General features: G+C 48.0%; 2 protein-coding genes across 2 annotated transcripts in view; both read right to left on the bottom strand.

Moving 5' to 3' along the window:
* The window catches only part of LOC115080439, a 29,390-nt gene extending 19,863 nt beyond the window's left edge, over positions 1–9,527 (bottom strand). The window contains exons 1-3 of the mRNA XM_029584601.1: positions 8,376–9,527; positions 7,610–7,705; positions 5,818–5,964 (exon numbers count right to left, since the gene is read on the bottom strand). Of these exons, the coding sequence (XP_029440461.1) occupies positions 5,818–5,964; positions 7,610–7,667 (205 nt within the window). The 5' untranslated portion in view covers positions 7,668–7,705; positions 8,376–9,527. The remainder of the gene's footprint in view (positions 1–5,817; positions 5,965–7,609; positions 7,706–8,375) is intronic.
* Positions 1–10,597, bottom strand: part of LOC115080438 — a 132,026-nt gene extending 121,429 nt beyond the window's left edge. Inside the window, exon 1 of the mRNA XM_029584599.1 lies at positions 10,553–10,597. The gene's annotated coding sequence lies outside the window, so the exon portion shown is untranslated. The remainder of the gene's footprint in view (positions 1–10,552) is intronic.
* Between the last annotated feature and the right edge of the window lie 8,698 nt (positions 10,598–19,295).

Here is a 19,295-nt window from a genome sequence, read left to right as displayed (position 1 = left end):
TATATTTTATTTCATTTATCTTACTGATGTTTAAATTATCTCTTATTTCATATTGGGTTTTGTTTTATACTTATTTTTATTGTCTATTTTTAATATTAAAACATTTTTATTCCTAGAACCCCTGATTCAGCCTTAATCTCCTTTCCAAAGCACCGGTTTAGTTTTGTTTTTTCACATCCATGGCTTTTCTTGACCGCCTACCGTACTGTTTTGTGGGTCCTTAGGTGGGCCTCCATCAGTCGTCGTTGATGGAAGAATCGAGGTCAGCCCAGAGGCAGCAACAGGAGAGAGTGACAGTTTATACTGAACAAGGCGAAGACCCGGAGACCCAGGCGCCAATAGACCCAAAGTCAGACAGGGGGCACCCGAGCAAGAACAGGTCGAAGCCTGAATAGGCCTGGTCCAGGACGTAGACTGAAGAAGCGTCGTAGGGCAAACTGAAGTCAGGGCTGGTGGCAATCTGGAAGCGGTGGCAAGCAAGGCTGAGGTCTAGACGAGGAGAGAGTCAAGAGCGAAGTCAGGCAATGCAGAGTTCTGGGTCTGGAGAGAGGCAAAGGAGTAGTCAGGCAATGCAGAGGTCTGGGTTTGGAGAGAGGCAACGGAGTAGTCAGGCAATGCAGAGGTCTGGGTCTGGAGAGAGTCAACGGCGTAGTCAGGCAAAGCAGAGGTCAGGGCTTGCAGAGAGTCAACGGCGTGGTCAGGCAAAGCAGAGGTCAGGGCTTGCAGAGAGTCAATGGCGTGGTCAGGCAAAGCAGAGTCAAAAGTCCGTGAAGGCAATCTGAGGAAGGGTTGAAGATCAGGAACGCAGGAACGAAGAAATCAGGAACAGGAGTCAACGAGGATCAGGGACCAGGAACACGGAGAATCACAAGGAGGCAACGAGTACTCAACCAGCGAGGAGACCTGATGCAAAGGCAATCTTAGAAAGCGGAGTCCGGGCTTAAATACCGGAGCTCTGCTGACGTCATCATCCGGGGCCGCTGCTCGGTTCCCGCCGTGGGCCCTACTTAAGTCTTAGAGATGCGCAAGCGCACGTGCCTAGGGAGGGGCGCGGAGCTGAGAGTTGGCATCTCTCCGTGTGCCACACGGAGAGACATGACGTGGAGCACCAGGATCCGTAGCTGAGCCGGAGGCACCTGGGGCAGCCCGAGGAAGGAGCCGCGGCCTACCACCGCCAGGGACGAGGGACTAGGCACTGGATTCACTTGAGAGAGGTAAGGGGGCTGAGCTGCGGGTCTGCCGCGGCCGGCATGCGTAACACCAGGTCCTCTCTAAATAATGATAGTGCTGAACCTTGGCCATTAAATCGGCTGACCAGTTACATAACTACAGCAGCCTACGAGCCGCTACCGAGGAGACCATGCAGCGAGCCAACGTACGCACCAAATCATACAAAGCATCTGCCACGTAGGCTATGCCTGCCTCCAGATACGCGGCCTGCAACGTGCCGCCATCTGCCGCGGACGTCAAGCCCTTCTGAACCCAACAGAGACAGACCTTTGCATTAAACTGGCACAGACAGCTGCCCGAAGACTCAATGCTGAGACCTCAAACATTCGTTTGAGTTGCACCTCCAGCTTACAATCCTGGACATCCTTCAGGGTCGCTGCCTTGGCCACTGGGATAGTCGTCTTCTTGGTTACTGCTGAGATAGCTGTGTTCACCTTCAGGATCCTCAGCAATTCCAGGGAGTCCTCCATTAAGGAGTAAAGCTTGGCCATTGCTCTGCCCACCTACAGGCCAGCATCTGGGAAGTTCCACTCTCGGTTCACCAGCTTTCGGATCTTCTTGGGCAACGGAAAAGTGCTAGTGGATCCCCTCAGCCCATCAAGGACTGGGATAACACCCTCATTATCCGACTGTTCCTGAGTGATCTTCACTCCTAATTCCTCCAGCACCTGTGGGATGAAGTTCATCCCTTTTAAACAGATGGACTACCTGTGGATCGTCTCCCTCCAAGACCAGGATCAGGGTCATCTTTTGCTCCATCTGCATCAGGGGTTATCGGCGCATCCGGGCCAGCCCCTGCATCGAAGGGGTCCAATTGGGACTGATCAGAGTCCTCACCGTCACTGGGACCAGCCTCTGCAGCTGCATGGCACAAACCCAGGCACTGAAGACTATCGCCAGTCCCCAGAGAATGAAGGGGGTTTGTGGGAGGTGAAAGACTGAAGCGCGTGTACTGGGAGAGGGACCTTGATATGATAGTATCTGGGGATCTAAAGACTGTGAAGCAATATGACAAGGCAATAGCTAAAGCCAGAAGAATGCTGGACTGCATAGAGAGAGGAATAACCAGTAAGAAAAAGGAGGTAATAATCCTCTTGTACAGGTCCTTGGTGAGGCCTCACCTGGAGTACTGTGTTCAGTTCTGGAGAACGTATCTCAAAAAGGGTCAGAGACAGAATAGAGGCAGTCCTGAGAAGAGTTACCAAAATGGTAGGGGGTTCTCCATCAAATCACTTATGAGGAGAGGCTGCTTCCGGTTGGTCTTAGAGAACATTCTACCTGTTTGCAGGCAGCCTCGTGGGCAGAGTGTCAGCAAGTTTTGCCTCAAGAGATATTTAGGGCGGCTACTTGGAAGTCTTTGCACACCTTTGCTAGACATTACCGACTGGATGTTCAGGGCCCAGGTTCTGGGGGGGTTTGGTGAAGGTGTGAGTCGAGCAGGACTCTCAGGGTCCCACCCTGCTTAGGTGAGCTCTGGTACATCCCAGGAGTCTGGACTGATCCGGGTACGTACAGGGAAAGGAAAATTGGCTCTTACCTGCTAATTTTCCTTCCTGTAGTACCACGGATCAGTCCAGAGTCCCGCCCTTTTTCAGCGGGGAGGTAACGGAGAGTCCGCTCGTTCAGTGCTTCTTTATCTTCTCTGCAGACAAGTCTTTTAAAGTTTTCCAAGTTCGCAAGGCTTCTGTTCCTACTTGGGGTTAGTGAAAGGAAAATTAGTTTCTTACCTGATAATTTTCGTTCCTGTAGTACCACGGATCAGTCCAGACACCTGGGTTGTGACTCCGCACCAGCAGATGGAGACAGAGCAAGACCTGTCGGGCTCCCTACATATAGTAAGGCGCCACCCACAGCCCCTCAGTCTTACGTAATGTCAAAGCAAAATTCGAACTATCAGACTATCTAACTAGACCGTCCTTCAAACAGGCCAATTCAAACCACCCCCAGCTGGAACAGAACTGCCAGAACCAGAGGCGAACAGAATTACGATCAACTTCAACAAAACTAGAACCTGAATCCAACCGAGCGGACTCTCCGTTACTTCAGAGCAAACAAAAAACAAACCAGACTACACGGGCGAGATCCTGGACTGATCCGTGGTACTACAGGAACGAAAATTATCAGGTAAGAAACTAATTTCCTTTCCCTGTACGTACCCGGATCAGTCCAGACACCTGAGATGTACCAGAGCTAATCACGGAGGGTGGGAACCAGAGAGTCCTGCTCGGAGTACTCTCTCTCCAAAACCCCCGGAATCAGCGGCCTGGACATCAAGCCGGTAATGTCTAGTAAAGGTATGTAATGATTTCCAAGTCGCCGCCCTGCAGATTTCCTGCGGGGACACCTGAGAGTCTTTCGCCCACGAAGTGGCGTGGGATCGTGTCGAGTGAGCCCGGAGGCCCCCAGGGACCGACTTGCCCCGCAGAAGATGGCCTCCTTGAGCCAACGCACAATCGTAGTACGAGAAGCTGCAGCACCCCTCTTAGGACCAGAGCACAAGACGAACAGGTGGTCTGAGACCCGAAAAGGGTTCGTAACCTCCAGGTAGCGGAGAAGAACTCTGCAGACATCGAGTTTTCGTAAGTCGTTTGTCCCATTCTCTAGACGCTCCCGGCCCGGAAAAGCGGGAAGCTCAATCGACTGGTTCAAATGAAACACCGACACCACCTTCGGTAGGAAGGAAGGAACCGTCCTCAAGGAAAACCCTATATGTAGGGAGCCCGACAGGTCTTGCTCTGTCTCCATCTGCTGGTGCGGAGTCACAACCCAGGTGTCTGGACTGATCCGGGTACGTACAGGGAACGGGATTTTTCTCTCCGGCTCGTGGCTGGGATGAAGTTCATGTTGTTATGGTTAATTGGTTTAAGGTGTTCTGCTTTGAGACAGTGTAATACTGACGGACTGTAGGTGGCACCTCAGGGTAGAAGGCAGAGTCAGTCAAAACGTCTCTGTCTCCATCTGCTGGTGGGGAGGCAAAACCAGGAGTCTGGACTGATCTGGGTATGTACAGGGAAGTATATATTACTATGAAGAAGAGAGACATACATAGAGGAGGGCATAGGGGATGGAGGAAATGGAGGGAGCACAGAGCCAGGAGGAGGGAGAGAGACATGAAGGCACTGGATGGTGGAGGAAGAGAGAGGAGGGAACAGAAAGGCTGGAAGAGAAACATAAAGAATGGGATGGAAGAGGGAGAGAGACAGAGAGGGACATAGGAGCAGGAAGAGGGAGCGACAAAGAGGAGAGTGCAGGAGAGATAGAGAAGAGAGTGCTGGGGTCATCCATGGAGAGGGGAAGCTAGAGAGAAAAAGAGGGAGAATATATGTGAGTGTGTGTGTGTGTGAGAGAGAGACAGGAAAACTCTGTGGATATGTATGTGACACACTGCTCCCCTCTCCCGTGCAGCCCTCTGCTGATCCCTCCTCTGCCATTCCTCCACTGCAGTTTCACCACCCACAACTTTCAAGCTCTGCCACCTTTTCCCCCTTCCAGCAGCTGGCCAAAGAATTGGGACCTTGTTCCCTTAATGGCTGTGCCTCGAAGCATTGCTACGAGAAGGACGGGCAGTGGCGAGTGGGAGCGTCGGCCCCTGGGCACTCTCTTCTCTATCTCTCCTGCACTCTCCTCTTTGTCTCTCCCTCTTCCTTGCTCCTATGTCCCTCTCTGTCTCTCTTCCTCTTCCATCCCATCCTTTATGTTTCTCTTCCAGCCTTTCTGTTCCCTCCTCTTTCTTCCTCCACCATCCGGTGCCTTCATGTCTCTCTCCCTCCTCCTAACCCCAAGTAGGAACAGAAGCCTTGCGAACTTGGAAAACTTTGAAAGACTTGTCTGCAGAGAAGATAAAGAAGCACTGAACGAGCGGACTCTCCGTTACCACCCCGCTGAAAAAGGGCGGGACTCTGGACTGATCCATGGTACTACAGGAAGGAAAACTAGCAGGTAAGAGCCAATTTTCCTTTCCCTGTACGTACCTGGATCAGTCCAGACTCCTGGGATGTACCAGAGCTCACCTAAGCAGGGTGGGACCCTGAGAGTCCTGCTCGACTCACACCTTCACCAAACCCCCCCAGAACCTGGGCCCTGAACATCCAGTCGGTAATGTCTAGCAAAGGTGTTGCAGAGACTTCCACGTAGCCGCCCTACAAATCTCTTGAGGCAAAACGTGCTGACACTCCCAGTACCCGCACTTCAGTGCTGCCTGCTTGCAATAAGTGACTGGGGAGGTGGCCCACAACAAACCCAAGCCTCGTGGAGAGGGAGGAGGGCCTGCAGTGCTGGGGTAGGCCGGAGGTGGGGAGGGCATGGGCAGGGCAGACTGGGTGGGCTGCGACAGTTCTGTTGGCGGGACTCCGGCATGTCTCGCTTCAACATTTTTACATAAGAACATAAGAAAATGCCATACTGGGTCAGACCAAGGGTCCATCAAGCCCAGCATCCTGTTTCCAACAGAGGCCAATCCAGGCCATAAGAACCTGGCAAGTACCCAAAAACTAAGTCTATTCCATGTAACCATTGCTAATGGCAGTGGCTATTCCACTGTTAGTGCATTTTCCTCCTCCCCCCCGCCACCTACTTCCTTTTACGTACTTGTGCCATGTTTCGGGGACTTGAAAAACTCAGTAAACATTTGGACGCCCTTCTGGAACATTTCTCCTGCCTCCCGTTTAACTTCTGCTGCTACGGCCGCGAGCTCGGGGTCCACGTCTCCATCCCACAGTGCGTCAGGATCGCCATCTGGGAACAAAGCGGAGAGAGAAATCAAAAGGGCGGCCGTGCACTCTTATTAATAACAGAGAGCAAAGAGCTTTATCTCCCTCGTTACTGAGCAGGACGTGAATAATAATAACAGTGCACTTTCTTTTCCTCCCAAACCCACCCTCTTAAAAATACTCCCGCTGTATGGGCACCAGAATTGTGCGGGGTGGTCATCCACCCCAGAGCTGGCTGCACAGATATTTCTGAACTATGTGCATTGAGATGGTGACCACAACACATATGCTGTGAATTTTTTTTTCAGTGATCATAAAGGTGTGGATATTAAAAGCGGAGCCTACACAGCACGCCCTCACATTTTTTTTTTTTAATCAAGATTAACAACAAATCCATTGAGGTTATCCAATAAGTGTCAGAGAAATTCACAAGTGAGGATTAATGGCATGAATAAAACAAATGTTGATGCTGACACCTAGTGGGCGCTGTTGGTACTGTAACCCCTTTTTATTTTATTTTACTGAAAATCTGCTCGTCAGCTGTCTGTGCGGTATTCACGTTTTACATGTATTAGTGTGAGGCCTGCATGGGGATCTGATGACTATCTTCTCTTCAAATGTCTGTGCTGTATTCATTATTTATATACGTCCATATAATGCCCACATGGAAGTATCATCAGCACAGAAGCCTCGTCTTCCCTCCAATTATGTAGGTTAAGATTAGAGAATAGTGCGATTGCCAAATTGTGAAAAGCTTCCAAAATGTTTTAACGCTAATATTGCTTCTAAATAATAATAATTATATATTATATAAAATGTCAGAACGAGACATAGGGAGGGTGAGAAAACCCCAAAACGCATCTGAATTCTCCCAGTCTTGCTGATGGTATCTCTTATAGTAAGAAGCAGAACACATCCTGAGCTTTGTCTGCTGTTGTCCCTCTGCAACAGCAAGGTTTAGGAGACACGGGGTAGGAGGCTCAGCCACCAAACAGCAGCAACATCTGGCAGCCTGACTCTGGGGATTGGGGGAGAGGTGTGTTCAGGTGCTGCAGTCCTGGCTCTGGTGTTTACCTGCAGCCCGGCCCTCTCCTGCTCATGTCACTGGGTGTGGAGGGAACTGACGTGGAGGCCAGTGTTGGTGATGGGCACTGCTGGTGGGGCGCCACTGAAGGGGTCCTTCCTATGACCCTTCTGGCACAATTGGGAATATTAAGGAGTGTCATTTCTATAGCTTTGTTTGGCGTGGGTCTTGATAGGGGGTGTTTTCTGCTGCCTCTGCTCGTAATTGGAGGGAATTGGGGCTGGAGGATGTGTCATGGTTGTGGGTTTTTAAAATTGTATTTGTTGTTTTTTATTTTTTTTTATTATGTTATATACATAATTGTATGCAGTCTATTGTTTTTAATTATCTAAAATTATTATTATGTATGTGGATTTTATTGTACCTCATTTTGATTTGTGTTTATTGATTCAGTAAACTGCTTTTATAAACTCAACTATTTTGATATGTTATCTTATTGTATTTTGATTATTATGCTGTTATGCACACAAACACGAGTTCTCTTTTGAAGGAGGGGGATGCGTGAATTCAAATTGTATTGGATAGTTTTGGAACTTTTCCCAAATTTCTCTCTTTTAGGCTACGATCAACCCAAAGAAAGGTTTACCGGAGGTGGCAGAGTGGGTGAACAGGATCCCAGCGATCATCAGCATCCAAAGGAGCATGGTCTCTCACTGGCTCCGGTGCCTCAGAGCTGTGAAGGCTGCCAGAAGGGGAGAAAGAGAAATATTTATATGGACAGATATATATATCTATCCTAATAAACGAAGCTTGACCGACGTGCCGCAAATGCGCAGTAGAGAGCAGCTCTACTGCGCATGTGCGGGCAAGCGCGTTGGTCTCAGCGAGCGTCAGCTGGATATCAAGATGGCGGCGTCGAGCATCAGTGACGAGGAGTGGCAACGGCGGCAGCGAGGAGCGTCAGCGGCGAGCGTCAGCTGGATATCAACATGGCGGCGGCGGCGGCAACGAGGAACGGCGGCCAGTAGCGAGGAAGGAGAGAGGGAGAATGAGGGGGAAAAGGGGGGAGAATGAGGGGGAGGTGAGAGAGGGATGTGAGTAAGTGGAAGGGTAAGAAGTTGTGGAGCAGAGAAAAAGGGAGTGGAGGAGGGCTAAGGGAGAGGGGATGGGATTGAGAGAGGGTGGGGAGTGACTGAGGGAAGGGGAGGGAGGCAGTGGGAGACAGAGGGTGAGACTGAGTGGAGGGAAGGGGGTGAGTGAACGAGGGGAAGGGGGAGTGAGGGAGAAAAAGTGTAGAAGGGTGCTGTGTTCGAAAATGGACTGAAAAAAAAATTAATGTTGCCCGTTTTAACGGGCTTAACGGCTTGTATATCATATGATTTCCGTTTGGTTCTTCAATCAATTATACTCACCAAAATTGACTACTGTAACTCTTTATTGCTTGGGCTTCCAGCTGTAACCATAAAGCCACTACAGATGTTACAGAACTCATCCGCCAGGATTTTGACGAATACAAAAAGGAGGGATCACATCACACCCATCCTTTACAAACTCCACTGGCTCCCTATCAAATACAGAATTCTTTACAAAGTGTTAACCATCATACACAAAAACCTTCATAGCCTTGCCCCAATTGATATCACTTTCCAGGTTCGCCCTAATTATTCCACTAGACCGATGAGAAGAGCTTACCTAGGCACTCTCTTTATCCCTCAAGCTAAAACTTCTCTAAGAAAAAGGGCCTTTTCTACCGCAGGTCCCACTCATTGGAACAATCTCCCTCCAGACCTCCGACAGGACCCATGCCCAGTCTCCTTTAAGAAAAAACTAAAAACTTGGTTATTCAAGCTTGCATTTCCTGAACCCTCTTTTTAGCTTAAAGCTTTCTTTCCATCTTTCTGCAACACTTCCCTGCTCATTTCTTTCAATAATATAGTTTGGTCTGTTTTTTCAATTTCCCTCTCATTTCTGCTCTTTCTTATTCAGATTCCCTTGGAAGAGACCCTCAGACACTCTTTAACGCTTCTTTTTATTTTTATTTATTTTTATTATTATTTTATTTTTTCACTATTCTCCAATCCTTTTGCTGCACATCATCTTTTTTTACTCTTTTCTAACTGATCCAAATACAAGCACACTTTATCTAGTTGGATCGATCAGTTGTTGACATTATTATTACTTGTATCCTTTATTACTATGTAATTCAATTTGTTATTGGTTTACCCTGATTTCTATGTAATTCCAAATTGTTTACTTGGTTATCCTTTTCTCTGACTTTGTTACTTAAGGTTTCATAGATGTTAATTGTTCCATGTAATGCCTACAGGCTAGTTATTTTTGTTCATTGTAAACCGGTTTGATTTGCATTTAATGTAGGAAGATCGGTATATAAAAACTAAAAATAAATAAATAAATCATATAGTACAAAGGTATCAGTGAAGGGACGCACCATTCAAGCAGGGCCCTGTCCTGGTGGGCTGGGTACAATATGCATTTCTTCAGGTGCTTGGAATACCCCAAGGTTCGCAGTCAGGGCCAGATCTAAGATTCAGGAGATGGTCCGAAGAGAGGCTTCGTTCCTTGCAGCTTCCCCCTCCCCTCCCCCCAGGCCCACCACCACCACCCTCCCCATTGAATGAAACTGGCCTCTTTCCCTTCAGGACTTAAAAAGAAAAAAGCATTGGAAGTGTATGGGGCCTTGGATGGGACACGTGGAAAGTTTGAGCTCGGGGTCACCAGAAGGTTGAAAAGTTACCCAGGATGGGGCAGGCAGGCTCGGTGAGCCGATAAAGCCAGTTTCCCTGTAGCCAGCGTCCAGCGTGGAATCAGATTCGGGTGTTTTTGCCCGAGCTTGGCTTTCAGGAAGGCCCGGGGCTGATTCAGCCCCTCCACCTCGCTTGATCCGATGAAAAGCCCCAAAGCTACCGAGTGGCAGGATTATTTCCTGGACCGCGTGGATGCTCCCAAAGCAGTCCCCTCTCACGATCCTGACGGGTCCTGCGATCTGGGCGTGGATCGGACGTTAGCAGGTGGCGTTTGGGTGGAATACGTGGATCAGCCGGACATACTTCTGTCCCGATTCTCGTGGCCCCTTTGACAGGCCCTGAACATTTAGTCTGGATAGGGCACCAAATAGGACAATTATTAATGGAGGACTGTCAGGCAGAGCGTGGGCATAAACCTCCCTCCCTGTGGAAAGGGGAAGAGAAACTTTCCTTAGCGCCGCGCTGCCACCCCCCCAGCACCGCCGACCGATCCTGAGGCGGATCGGAGACAGAGGGCAGGGGCGGAGCGAGGCAGGAGCACGTGCTCGGGCCCCGCCCCCTCTCCGAAGCAGCTGTGCAGGGGGGAGGGGCGAGGCCCCACCGCTCTCACTGAACGGCCACGTGGGACCTCGGCAAATGACTCCTCTACCACATTTCAGGCAAATCCATGCCAGGATGGGTGCGATTGGGGGAAAGCCCCCCGATCTCTGCGGCACAGACAGACGGCTGGACAGACTGACAAGGCAGAAGGCGCTTCCTACTGAGGACTGGCAGCAAGGGACAGAGAGGAAAGTCACAGGGACAGACGAGTAGCTCGGTCTTACCTGCTTCCGGCTGTTCTTGCGTCCGCGGTGAAGTCTGGAGCTTATGTACGCAGGGGTGAAGGGCAGAGTCCAGGCTGGGGATTGATTTCTGCGTCGTGGGTGGGGTTTTCCTGAGCAGGTGGGTGGGGGTGGCTGGAAGGGCAGTGTCCTGCCAGCATCCGGGGGAGAGGGCAGGTCACACACTCCTCTGGATTAGTTGGGCATTTTTTTCAGGGGGTGGGGATTGGGGATGCACAGAGGGCCTTAACATTTATAGATCACAAAGGTTTACAAAGTGACGTTCATAATTCTAACACAATTAACAGACCAATATGGACTGGTTACAGAGATGGTATGCAAAGACTCTTATCAAATCCAATTTTCTACTACATATTAACATTGAACTAGTACATAAGGCAGAGAGTTCTGATAATGCAAGGACGAAGTGATGGTTTTCACATCTTCATCAGTGAGTGGTTTTGAGGATACAATAACATGCTATCCAACTATTGAGAAACTCCATACTTATCCCACTCAGATGGCATAACAACTACATTATACTTATACCCATGAAAATGTAAAGGTGTCATCAACACTTAACATAATCACTGTTTATAGTTATACTAAAGTTACCTCTGTAAATGTACAAACCTATAATGTTTATGTTACGAGCTTCTCCTCCGGACAGCTCCAGACCGGCGCGAACCCACCGGGGTAAGGGCCCTCTCTCGACCGCACCGCCTCCCCACCGCTCTGGCGACCCTCAGAGCGACCGCGAGGCCCACCATCCACTGAGACTGCGCCTCCCGGCCAATCGGAGACCTGGCACGGCAGTGACGAAACTCGGAGTGACGGCCTAGGCTTTAAAGGGCTGCTCCCTTCTTCTGGCGCCGAGCGCCAAAGGAGTGCAACCAAGGGGCCTGCCCCTTGGTGCGGCCCCCTTTGTGCTTCAGCATAGACCTATAACCAGACTGTACCTGAACCTGCCCCCCTACCTAGCCCATTTTCGCCCAAGCAGCTTTGGCTACAAGCCTATAACCCCCTCCCCCCCCCTACTCCATATCCCTTCCCTGGCATCCGACCCCTGCTACTAGTTCACTGAACCATTCATATAGAGCTTCCTTTTCAGTTAACCCCTCGCATCCTTCTACCCTCCCAACTGGCAGTAAGCAGCCTCCAGCCCCCTTTCTTTAATCAAGATCACTCTAGCCCCTCCCTCCTGATCCCTACCTCTTTACAAACTACCCCTATATAGGACGCCCCGTCCATCCCACTCTTTCCTTCCACCATCCCACTCTTTCCTTCCACCATCAAATACCACTACCACCGCATTAAAAAATCCCCTTCCACCTCCGCTTCCACTGTCACTAGAACTTTGCTACCTATCATGATTTCTCCTCTCACCCAATTCCTTGGCCTCACTGTGCTCTCCCTCATCCTTTTCAACTCCCAATCCCTAGTCAAAAAGACTCCCATCCTTAATGACCTCCTTTTAGATACCCAACCAGAGATCTGTGCAATTACTGAAACATGGTTCAAACCTACCGACCTAGTTCTCACAAACCAACTGCCCATACATCTCTACGATATCATATCCCTACCCAGGCACAAAAAAAAAAAGGCAGAGGCTTGTTGTTGGTAGCCAAAAAAGAGCTAAGGTTAATCTCTCAACCCATCAACTTCATCCCCACAGCTGAAATAGGCCTCTTTAAATCTACAGAATTACAAATTTGCCTCATTTACACCCCCCCCCCCCCCCCCGAATTACAACAACCCCTCCCCCCTCATTGACTTCATAGCAGATAACCTAAATTTTGACATCCCAACTATCATTCTCGGAGACTTTAACCTCCACGTTGACAAGATCCCTCTATCCCCGAATTGCAAAGCCTTTCTCTCATCCATGTATGCCATGGGATTCAAATTATTTACAGCCCCACACATAAAGCAGGTCACACCCTTGATTTAATTTTTATTAACTCCCTCGTCGTTGCTACAGATGCCCCCTCCTGTATCCCCGTACCCTGGTCGGATCACTATCTCATAAAAACCCACCTATCCATTAAAAAACTTAACATCTCCCCCCCCCCCCCCCCCCTCCCACAAAGCTACTATTCATTTCAGAAAACACTGCACCCAAGATGACTTAATCTATCACCTCACCAATGATATCAATAACCTAGACCTCTCCAATGCCGAATCAGCCCTGTCCTCATGGAACACTATAACCAACAATATTGCCAATAAAATCTGCCCACTAATGACCAAAGAATTAAACCCCGCCATGAAGTCTAAAAAACCTTGGTACACTCCTTTACTAAAAAAGCTAAAACAGGAACTTAGGTCCAAAGAAAAGAAATGGCGCAAGGACCCCTCTGCCGCCCTACTAGCATCATACAAAACGTCCCCCCACACCTACAGAACCACTATTCTCAAAACAAAAAGAGACTTTTATGCCCTCAAAATCCATCAATTCCAATTTGACGCCAAGGCCCTCTTCTCATTCGTTTCTGACCTCATTAAGACCCCCCCTGCCATCTATCTCTGAAAAGGAAGTCAAAGGCAAATGTGAGGAACTTGCAGCCTTTTTCCAGGACAAAATCTCCAAGCTCCTGGTACGGTTCAATTCTTCTTCCCCTCCCCCCAACACCAACCCCAATCTATCGGGTGCCTCCTTTATCTCGTTCGAGTCTACATCCTTACTTGAAATTGAAACCATCCTAAAGAAAATTAAGCCTTCATCACACCCGTCCGACCCCATCCTCACTAAATTACTTCTGACCACACCAAATCTAATTGCTAAACCCCTAGCTGAAATTATTAACAGCTCCCTCTCCCTTGGACATGTCCCAAAAGCCCTGAAACAAGCTACTCTCTATTGAAGAAACCCAACCTGGACCCTGGTGACCTCGCCAACTTTCGTCCGATATTAAACCTTCCATTTATAGTGAAGCTCTTGGAAAGGGTAGTCAACACCCAACTGACCAACCCCTCTACCCCTCCCAATTTGGTTTCCGGAAATTCTTTAACACAGAAACTCTCTTAATATCCCTCTCCGACACTATCATCAAGGGACTAGACAAAGGGCAATCATTCATCCTCGCATTATTGGACATTTCATCAGCTTTCAACACTATCAGTCATAACATACTCCTAAATCGCCTCTCAGAAATAGGCATTTCAGGAACTACCCACCGCTGGTTCCAGTCCTTCCTTGAAAAGAAACTCTATAAAGTTAGAATCGGCAAGGAAGAATCCATCCCCATAAACCTTACCCGAGGAGTCCCTCAAGGCTCATCTCTCTCCCCTACACTCTTCAATATTTACCTCCTCCCCCTCTGCCAACTTCTAATCTAGGCCTTACCCACTATATATATGCGGACGATGTCCAAATCCTTATCCCCATAACCAAATTCATTACCAAGGCACTTAAGACCTGGGACCACTGCCTCAACTCAACTAATCTGCTCCTTACTAATCTCAATCTTGCTCTCAACCCAGCAAAAACAGAACTACTCATCATCTCCCCTGAACAAAACCATCCCTCCACCCCCACCCCAGCCACATTGAACACATCGACTGCCCAACAAGTAAAGGACCTAGGCGTCACTCTAGACTATCAATGGAACCTAAAAAAATTCATTAACACTACCATAAAAGACGTCTTCTTTAAACTTCAAGTGCTAAAGAAATTAAAACCCCTCCTACACTTTAACGACTTCCAGGCTGTCCTCCAAACCACACTGTTCTCAAAAATCGATTACTGCAACTCCCTCCTTCTTGGTCTCCCTAAGAATTCCATTAAACCTCTCTAAATGCTCCAAAACACAGCAGCCAGAATCCTCACCAATACCCGCAAAAAGGAGCACATCATGCCTATTCTCAAGGATCAACACTGGCTCCCCTATCCACTTCAGAATAATCCACAAGAGCCTCACTATCATCCATAGGTCCCTACACAATCAGCACACGCACTGGCTAAATGGCTCTTTACACTATAGTACATCCAACAGACCCACCAGGGCCGCCTACAAAGTATCCATCCACACTCCATCCCCCAAGCTATTCCACCTCACTTCCACCAAGGAACGGGCCTTTTCCTTAGCAGGCCCCAGGTTATGGAATTCCATGCCTCCAGATAGACGCCTGGAACATTGTACTCAAACCTTTAAGAAAAAACTAAAAACCTGGCTGTTTAAACAAGCCTTCTCTTAGCCACTTTCCTCAGGATGAAGCCTCATCTCCCCCCCTCCTGTTTCCCGTTCTCCCCACCCTGCCTTCCGCTAGTCCTCCTTCCCACTTACCATGCATATAAATCCCCCCCCCCGTTCTTAGCTTCCGTCCCTCCGAACTCTAGTTGATCCTGTTTAACTCACTCTGCTACATAACCACGGCATGTATAAATATATAACCCTTGTAGATAATTCTCGGCATTGGAGTATGGTGTATTAATCTACATAACCTGTGTATATTATCCCTTGTTATATAATCACTGTTTAAAAATCCACTGTATAATGATACCAACAGTTGAACTGACCCCCTCTCCCTCTAAGTAACCGAACTATTTCCGAGCGAGTCATCCCCCACCGCTATACCTCGTTATCTCACCCTATCTCTGACTCCTTCTACCTCCAGGTTATTTCCCCCTGTTTTATTGTAACTTTGCTTCTGCTTCCTTGTTAACCGATTTGATATTTCTTATGAAAGTCGGCATAGAAAAGTTTTAAATAAATAAATAAATAAATATACCTCAATTGTTATTTAACACTGTAAAATGTTGTTTTAACTGTAAACCGGAGTGAAGGCCAGTACCAAACTTCGGTATATAAAAGCTTACAAATAAAATAAATAATAAATAAAAATAGGTGACTTGCTGGAAGACCTAGTAGTGGGGAGTTGCAGTAGCCAAGGTTTGAGAAGATTAGCGTTTGCAGTATAGTACGGAAATCGTCAAAAATTAATGGTTTCAACTGATGTAGTATTCGCAACTTGGTGTAACAGGTCTTGAATAATTTACTGATGTGTATTTTCATTGTAAGGAACTCATCTAACTGTACCTAAATCCTGTAGGTCTAGAGCAGGTGTTTTAACTGTCGGTGAGTTTCTACTCAGCCAGATGATTTTTGTCTTTTTTTGGGTTTAATGTCAGTTTAAGTTGTGCTAATTCTTGTATTGTTTTCATATATGTTGTGAGTATCAAAGCTGTGTTTCTAAAGATCTAGAGAATGGTATGTACAATACCAGTGCATTGGAGGCAGGCTACTTTTCCATGGGCCACCCTGTATAATATGGGTAGCCAGGACCAACTCTTCTCCCAGCACCCACCCTGTCACAATCCACAGCAATAAGACACATACAGCAATTGGGGATCAAATAGGCCACAGCTTTATTGTACAACAATCAAGTGACCAAGCTCAAGTAAATTACATAGGCCACGTTATGCACCCGCCAGCAAGGTGCACAGATCCAGGCCCGTCAACCTTGTGCCAGTAACGCTTGCCAGATTCGCCCACAACCCCCGCCACCACCCAGCAAGGAGCACTCAATTGTCCTGCCCAATGTTCAGACCTGACACCTGTCGGGTCATCACACCATTCAAGACCACGCTGAATCTTGATTGGCTCGGGCAACCCACCACAGGCATAGGATGATGTAATGATACCAACAGTTGAACTGACCCCCTCTCCCTCTAAGTAACCAAACTGTGACCCCCCAAAGATGCGGCCAAGATCCCTAATGCAATAAATCTTACAAAGTCTCCTGAAATGCATTTTAGAAACAAATCCACCCCGTAAGTACGAAAGACCCTTCCTCAAGGTCCCAAGCCCAGTCGTGGCGAATATATCACCCCCCAAGCAACGATAACCAAGAGCCAATTTGCCTATTGGCTTTGGCGCGACATCGCTGCCAGATCCGTCTGTTCATTTCAGCAGGCTTCGGAATAATGTCGGAGCAGAAAATTACAGCAGTAGGCAGAAAAATCGAAACCGACATCAAATCCTTCTGAACCATACTGATAAATTTTCGTCCGGAGACTGAACCCCAATCATTCCCTTCCAAATGGATGATCACCACATGTGGATAACTGAAACGTGAGATACCACGCTGAAGGCAGGGAATCAACTCATCCCAACACATATCCCAGCGCCCTAACCAATGAACAGTCAAGTTATGTTGTGAAAGGTCCAGGTGCACTCCATATGGACGTTCTTGTGTGTATCTGAAAGCCCACACAATGTAAGAGTGTCCCATGATCCAAACTTGTCACACATGACATGCAGGACCTGAAAAGAGAATAGCATTAGTATCTGGCCCTGATCATTGATGGCCTGGGCGTATGTACCCTTTGAAAGCACCCGACTTCCAACACCCAATCTGCTGAATTACTCCGCTCGACAAACCAGCGCAAGCAGCGGAAGTGGCCGCCCGGATACGGAAGGAATGAATTCTGAAATGGACACATCCAACCCGAGAGCATTTAAGCCCGACCTCAACACTGTCTCAGATTGAAATTTGGTAAGCGGGTGGGAATCTGAGTGTATCAAAAATCTGGACTCCCTCACGACAAAAGCCGTGTAATTCACTACAGGGCATGTCCTGCATCCCGGGTTGGCTCACAAGACTACAGATGCGCCCTTCCCTTGCTGGTCAGTCTTTGATCGCGGGATAAATAAAATAGAATCTGTGGCCAGTGTAACGAAGCGGGTGAGTAGCCCAGAAGACTCCCAACCTTGAGTGGCTCTAGCCACCAACTCGCTAACCCGGAAAGCCCCGAAAAATGCAAAGACAAAAGCTACGCAAAACAAATAGCACTCGTATTTGGAGCTACAAATACCCGATAAAACATCCCACAACCGCTGTAGTATGTCATGTGTAATAGGCAACTTCCCCACCGAAACTCAAATCCCCTCTCTGGACCATCCCAACAATAAACGACGGATCAAAAAACATCCGCATGGGAAACCCCCAACCATGCGCTTGCATGAAAAAAGAGAAGCCCAGCAACTGTCTAGAAACCGCCACTCTGGAGCCCTCTTCCGCCTTAGCCTTCTCAATGTTACGCATAATACCGAAATCAGATACCAGGCCCCCACGCCAGCCCCCCTCCACAAGAAAGGACATCACCTTCTCAGCTCCTCACACATGAAAGGAGCTAACGATGCTCGGAGCAGCCTCCAGGCTTCTGGAAACCGAATCGCCATAGGAAAGCAGGCACTGAAGCTCCCTGTGGGTCTGTCTCTGACACAAGCTTCATGAACAGGTCCCACTTCGAACGAGAGAGAGAATCAGGCAAAGTATTAGAAACTTCCAAAACATGATGTGCTCACACAGTCGCATTCAATTCCATGCAGCGCAATATAAACTCATGTAACAACTCAGAAATGAACAAACATTTTGCTGCTCTTTTGACGTCCAAATTATCACACCAGAAAATCACTTTTTTATTCCGAATAATTTCGCCCCAAAGAACAACCGCTACTACAATAGGGAATAACTCAAGGAATGTAATATTCTTGGTGATACCAGATTGCTGCCACTCCTCTGTCCATGAAACGGCACACAAGGCTCCCTAACAATAAGCACCAAATCCAATAGATCCTGCCGCATAAGTGAACAGTTCTAAATCGAATCTGGTTACTACCTCCAACTGCCAAAGCAATGTTCCATTAAAGTGGGACAGGAACCGAGTCCAAATGAGAAGATCATCTTGAATCCCCCGAGACATCCGACTATGATGAAAACGTTTCTTAACTCTGGACACTGCCAACGACAATCGATGCAAAAAAGCTCTACCCTTGGGAATAACCCTACATGCAAAATTTAGGCTTCCTACCAAAGACTGAACCTGCTGCAAAGTCAACTTTTTTTGCCCCAAACGCATGGAGCACCATTCTCTTAAGCTCACACACCTTTTCAGCAGGTAGCCTCGACATCCTTGTTATTGAATCTAGTCCGATGCCTAGAAAAACGAGGCAAGTAAAAGGGCCAACTGTTTTGCCTTCAGCAATCGGAATGCCAAAAGAAACAGCTACAGAATAAAAACAACACAGAAGATCAGAAGAAGCACTCGAACCTGTACTACCAACGAATAAGAAATCGTCCAAATAGTGCATGACATTAGACGAACCGGATTCCTGCTCAATCACCCAGTGAACAAACGAACTAAAAGCTTCAAATAAAGCACATGCAATAGAGCAACCCATCGGTAGACATTTGTCTACGAAATAACTGCCCTGAAAATGAAAGCCCAACAACGGAAAACTCTGTGGATGAATTGGCAGAAGCCGGAATGCTGATTTGATGTCCACCTTGGCCATCAAGGCACCTGGGCTGCATTGCTGAATTAAATGTACGGCTGAGCTGAATGAAGCATATCGGACCGCACAAAGCTCATGAGGAATAAAATCGTTGACCAATCTATCTTCTGGAAAGGACAAATTGTGTATGAGCCTAAACTTTCCCGGTTCATTTTTAGGGATGACTGCTAGGGGTGACAACACTAAGTTGGCAAGGGGTGGCTCATGAAACGGACCTGCGATATGACCCAAACCAACTTCAGTCTCTAATTTATCTATAACAATTTCAGACATGCTTTGGACTGAGGAACAATTGTCTCCACTGCCAACCCCCATAGGCCCCATAAAAGGAATCACAAAACCTTCAGAAAATCCTCGCAACAAGAATAAAGACGCTTCAGAGTTCAGGTACCTGAGCAACCAAGGCCTCAACGCTTCGACTCACACAGGTGAGGGGGCCAAAGCAA

This window comes from Rhinatrema bivittatum, chromosome 19 (assembly GCF_901001135.1).
Source record: "Rhinatrema bivittatum chromosome 19, aRhiBiv1.1, whole genome shotgun sequence".
Classification (NCBI taxonomy): domain Eukaryota; kingdom Metazoa; phylum Chordata; class Amphibia; order Gymnophiona; family Rhinatrematidae; genus Rhinatrema; species Rhinatrema bivittatum.
This window is presented reverse-complemented; position numbering and strand designations above follow the sequence as displayed.